Genomic DNA, 5,765 nt, shown 5'->3' on the forward strand with positions numbered 1-5,765 from the left:
AGGGGATTGCAAAGCGCAGGGTGCCCCAGGTGGAACACTGTGCTCTAGTTTTGCTTCGCCACTTGCAGCCTGGGTGATCGGGGGCCACCCGCGCGAGCCTGTTTCCCGTCGCGGAAAGCGGAGCCGCCCCGCCCCCGGGCCTGCCGCGAAGGTCACGGGCCTGGGCCTGCGGCGCGCGCTGCGGCCCGCGAGCGTCCACTGCGGCGCCCTCCGGAGTCAGCGCCCGAGCGGCTGCGCGCTGCGCCCGCGACGTCAGGGCCCGCCCCGCCCCGCCCCGCCCCGTGACCGGGACCCGGACCGGGGCCGGGGCCGCGGCGGCGGCCGCGCGATGGGGGCCGAGGCGGCGGGGAGCGGGCGGGCGCTGCGGGAGCTGGTGCGCGAGGCCGAGGTCAGCCTGCTCGAGTGCAAGGTGTGCTTCGAGAGGTTCGGCCACCGCCAGCAGCGGCGCCCGCGCAACCTGCCCTGCGGCCACGTGGTGTGCCTGGCCTGCGTGGCGGCCCTGGCGCACCCGCGGACGCTGGCCCTGGAGTGCCCCTTCTGCCGCCGGGCCTGCCGCGGCTGCGACACCAGCGACTGCCTGCCGGTGCTTCACCTCCTGGAGCTGCTGGGCTCGGCGCCTCGCCCCGCCCCCGCCGCGCCCCGCGCCGCCCCCTGCGCCCCGGGCGCCCTCGCCTGCCACCACGCGTTCGGGGGCTGGGGGACCCTGGTCAACCCCACGGGGCTGGCGCTGTGCCCCAAGACGGGGCGGGTCGTGGTGGTGCACGACGGCAGGCGGCGGGTCAAGATCTTTGACTCCGGGGGAGGATGCGCTCATCAGTTTGGAGAGAAGGGGGAGGCTGCCCAGGACATTAGGTACCCCCTCGACGTCGCCGTCACCAACGACTGCCACGTGGTTGTCACCGACGCCGGCGACCGGTCCATCAAAGTGTTTGATTTTTTTGGCCAGATCAAGCTCGTCATCGGAGACCAGTTTTCCTTACCTTGGGGCGTGGAGACCACCCCTCAGAATGGGGTCGTGGTAACTGACGCCGAGGCAGGGTCGCTGCACCTGCTGGAAGTCGACTTTGCAGAAGGAGCCCTCCAGAGGACTGAAAAGCTGCAGGGTCATCTGTGCAGCCCGCGAGGGGTGGCCGTGTCCTGGCTCACTGGGGCCATCGCGGTCCTGGAGCACCCTCCGGGGCTGGGGGCTGGGGCGGGCAGCACCGCCGTGAAGGTGTTCAGCCCAGCTATGCAGCTGATCGGCCAGGTGGATACCTTTGGGCTCAGCCTCTTTTTCCCCTCCAGAATAACTGCCTCCGCCGTGACCTTTGATCACCAGGGGAATGTGATTGTGGCAGATACTTCTAGTCAGGCCGTCCTGTGCTTGGGACAGCCTGAGGAATTTCCAGTCCTGAAGCCCATCATCACCCATGGTCTTTCCCATCCTGTGGCACTGACCTTCACCAAGGAGAATTCTCTTCTTGTGCTGGACAGTGCAGCCCATTCCGTAAAAGTCTACAAGGCTGACTGGGGGTAATGGGGTGTGGTGGGGGTCCTGGAACTGCCACTAATCCAGTTTAGCCCTGGATGAATTAATCCCATCTCTCGAACGGGGATCATTATAACTGCCTGACAGACTTATAAAGGTTCAAGGTAATTATTAAAGAATAATAATGAAGTCTACCATTTATTGAGTTATGTGCTCCCTGTGCTAGGAAACTTGCAAATATTAGCTCAGCGAATCCTTACAGTGGTACCCAGGGAGGTAATGCCCATCATTAATCCCATTTTAGAGATGAGAAAACTGAGACCCGAGGGTTTAAGTGATTCTCTGAAGGTCATGTTTACTTACTGTGACGGTCACAATGGGAACTCAATTCTGACTCCCCAACCCCTTGCTCCTAAGTAGGATAACAGATGTGAAAAAACAACATGTGACTATATGTTGTTACTGTGTGTACTCTCTTTACAGGTAGCTATTTCTCTTGGTTGGACGTGCAGAGAAAGGAGACTTTAGAGAGTTCAAGAGGAAAAAGGGTAGTGTGATGAGCATGGACGTGAGTGTCATTGAACTTGCTGGTTCTTTGATGTCACATTAGGTAGAATGACTGTGGATCCTTGAACTGCCCTTGGGAAAGGTAAACATGTCTGTTGGGACCTGGATGTCCTCCATCATAGGAACCCAGAAAATACTAGTTGGTTGCTGCAGAAAGGCTTGTGTGGATATAAGTTCAAAACTACTGCAGACCACCGTACTGTAGACACACCTCCAGTGGGAGATGGCTGGAAGGCAGTCCTGTGACAGGTCTGCGTTCATAGAACAAGAGGCCGCCACCGTTGGTTCACGGCAGAATGAGTTTGCCTGCCTCTTCATTATCCGTGCCAACCCGAAGCCCTTTTGTGATAGGGTTTTTCTCTGTGCCATTTAAATTTGTCCCATTGCACACACTGTATTCTCACTAACCAGTTCCCTTGATGCTAAGCTAGCATTTAGGCCGCTGGTAAACCCCTGTACACTTCTTGAGTTGAAGTAAAGCTTTGACCAAGGTAAGGCCTGCTTTAATGCTTGCAGTCGATTGAGCGAATAAGGGGAAATTTCAGGGGAGGTGGCCGGTTCTTTATAAACTGTTGTGTTTGTAGCTAGTGTCAACATCTCAGAGTTTAGGGCTGCTGTAATAGTACCAAACCACTGACACCTCAGAAGCAGTGACAAAATATATTTTTTCTTGGGGAGAAAATTCTGGTTTTGAGAGGTAAGAGTTTGCCTCAGGTCATAGCTGATGTTGTATCAACAATAGGTTTCTGGGATCCCTGGGTGGCGCAGCGGTTTGGCGCCTGCCTTTGGCCCAGGGCACGATCCTGGAGACCCGGGATCGAATCCCACATCAGGCTCCCGGTGCATGGAGCTTGCTTCTCCTTCTGCCTGTGTCTCTGCCTCTCTCTCTCTGTAACTATCATAAATAAATAAATTTTTTTAAAAAATTAAAAAAAAACAATAGGTTTCTATTAGACAAACAGTTTTAATAAGTATAACGTACGCACTGGAGATAGCCCCCAAATTACGAGTAAGCTATGTTCCAGAAGGTTAAGTTTGCCCTTTGGAGCTAAAAGAGAGGCTGGGGTCCATGTCATCCCTCAAAAGCCCATCATGCTTTCAATGTTTCCATCGTGTCATGTGAAGATTTCAGGCCTCGTAGACCACCATTGTAAGTGCGTTCCAAATGGGGATTCTGGGGACAATCCCTTTCCCCTATCCTTAGAAGGCATCCTTAGGTCAGTGACCTCAGAATAGTGACCTATTCTCAGTTGTATAGCAAGAAAAGCCACCCTAGGCAGAGATAGAGGTTCAGAGTTGGTCATTTGCAAGTGGGCCAACCTTGGATGGACCATTCAGAAGTTGTCCTCAGGAACAATGACATTTTAATGGCCTCAGGGTTAGCCAGTTCAAGGGACTTTGTCCTATTTGGAGTTATTAGTGGCATCATCTTGACCAGAGAGGTGTATTAATATTTTTTTCAGACAGCACTGATAGGACAGGTACCTGCATTCCTGATCCTTGAATTGTCCTACTGTGTTTGACCTTGTTCTTTTCTCTGGGCCCACCACCTGAACTTGTTTTCTCAGTCTTTTTCCTTGGCATTTTCTAAGGACTTTAGTTTGGATTCATAAACCTCCCCTCCTACAAGTCTCACTCCTGATCCCAGAGCCCCAGCCATTGCCATTTTGCTAATGCCTTATCTAGACCTTCCCTGGCTCCTCACCAAACGAGGTCTGCACCTTGCTCGGTGAATGAGGCATCTTTTTATGGAAGAAGCAATACTCCATATACCTCAGGAAAGTGAGGAGAACCACATTGGTGGATACAGATTTAATCATCTTCACCCCAGCCACAGGAAGAAGAAATGCATACTGATGGTCAGGACTCTACTAATAGTGATACGCTATGGTGGTGTATCATGGTGACTAGAGAGGTGAACTCTTTTTTTGAAGAATATGTTGAAAATATGATAGGAAGGCTGCCAAGATTCATCACACCCACCATACTGAACTGTCACAATATCTGTGGTGCCCCTGCCACCAGCTCTGCTGATGAGCATGGCCCTCTCCAGCAGTAGCCAATTGGATAGCAGCACATACCTAGCTACAGCCTGTCCATCAATGATCCACCGAATGTATTAATTGGACCAGAAAATTGGCCTATGAATTGGTCTGGGGCAAACAAATTTTCCCAAAGAGGGGCAAGGAAATCTGATTTGAATTTTGTCCTTGAAGTTATAAATGGAAAAATTTGGAGCAAATCAGGCAGACAGCAGCCTGGGAGGAAGCCGAGCGTGTAGCAAGTTGGACGGGTGCAGAGTATCAGTAAGGAAACCAAATTCACGAATGAAAAGAGGCTGGAAGGCAGAGAAAAGATGCAAGTGTGAGGAATCCAGGCAGGAGAGGGAGAAGAAAAGCCACCCAGAGAGGCTCACCTGTGCAGGGCTGTTCTTTGCAACAGAAAGTACCTGACAAATATTACACTGCATGGTTGTTCTGTTTGGAGAATATTGAACATGAACCTACTGATTGTGATGCCAGGAGTAGGAAATGGTTTTTGAGAGAGTCACACATCCATCAACACCCCCACCCCTGATACTGGCAGGGCCTGAGGCCACCGGTACGTGGAGCCCCACATGCTGCAGGTTTAAATATCTGAGTTACAAATGGAGCCAAAAAACTGTTAAATAAAATACATCTGATCCTCCTCCTTTAACAAAGGTAAATATAGATGTTTAAAACACACTTTCATTATAGTCTGAGAAGCCAGGTTCCATTTTGGAATACTTGGATGGAGTCTATGGTCAATTTCGGGGGGTGGCATTTTAAAGAAAGATTGCAATAAACTGGAGGATGTTTAAAAGTTCTGGGGGCACCTGGGTGGCTCAGTGGTTGTGCATCTGCCTTCAGCTGAGGGCGTGATCCCAGGGTCCTGGGATCAAGTCCCACATCGGGCTCCCTATGGGGAGCCTGCTTCTCCCTCTGCCTGTGTCTCTGCCTCTCTCTGTGTCTGTCATGAATAAATAAATAAAATCTTTAAAAAATAAAAAGTAAAAGGTCTGAAGAAGGGGCACCTGGCTGGCTGGGAAGAGCATGTGACTCTTGATCTTGGGATTGTGAGTTAGAGCCCCCACGTGGGGTGTAGAGATTACAAAAAACAAATAACTTTTTAAAAAAGGTCTGCAGAAGAATCTAAATGGCATGCTTTTTGTCAACCTCTAACAGCTACAATGTAAACTCCATGAAGCAAAGATGTTTGTGTTGTCCACAGCTCTACCCCCCCACCCTGCCCAGGACACCACTTGAAACATTGTAAGAATTCAAAAATATTTGTGGAATTCATACATGTTTATCCTGAGGAATTTTGCTAGACTGTGTGTTCCTTTCACCAACAAAAGGAAAGTGCTGGTGGTAGCTGGTAGTTTGGGGAAGTTGGTCCAGAATTAAAACAATTTGTGGTAAGTTTGCTGAGTAACTTGTAGAGAGTCGCAAAGCCTTATGGTGACATTGCAGTAGCCTTGGTTGGGACTGGGCGAAGAACTTCGTGTTCTCACTCACCATGTTGCCAATATCACCAGGCACATGGGACATTGAGGTATGGGGTTGCCTGACTCACATCTTTTGTCTGGTCCTGAAGAGCAGAGACAACCCCGGTGTGCTGGTTCTCTGATACCCAGCTATGGTATCAACTCTGGGAACAAGAGAGGAACTAAAGTGGCTCTTCTCCCCCTCACCTGGTGGTGGGCTTG

General features: G+C 51.3%; 1 protein-coding gene across 1 annotated transcript; it reads left to right on the forward strand.

Moving 5' to 3' along the window:
- The first annotated feature begins 281 nt into the window (after positions 1–281).
- Positions 282–1,662, forward strand: NHLRC1 (NHL repeat containing E3 ubiquitin protein ligase 1). The gene has a single exon (XM_041769917.1). It carries the CDS (start codon positions 329–331, stop codon positions 1,514–1,516), a length of 1,188 nt encoding a protein of 395 aa, XP_041625851.1. The 5' UTR covers positions 282–328; the 3' UTR covers positions 1,517–1,662.
- The last annotated feature ends 4,103 nt before the right edge of the window (positions 1,663–5,765 follow it).

Source organism: Vulpes lagopus, chromosome 10 (genome assembly GCF_018345385.1).
Source record: "Vulpes lagopus strain Blue_001 chromosome 10, ASM1834538v1, whole genome shotgun sequence".
NCBI lineage: Eukaryota > Metazoa > Chordata > Mammalia > Carnivora > Canidae > Vulpes > Vulpes lagopus.

What these genes read in the sequence shown, in the direction of transcription:
- NHLRC1 (XM_041769917.1), top strand. Translation starts at nt 329, where the DNA reads ATGGGGGCCGAGGCGGCGGGGAGCGGGCGGGCGCTGCGGGAGCTGGTG.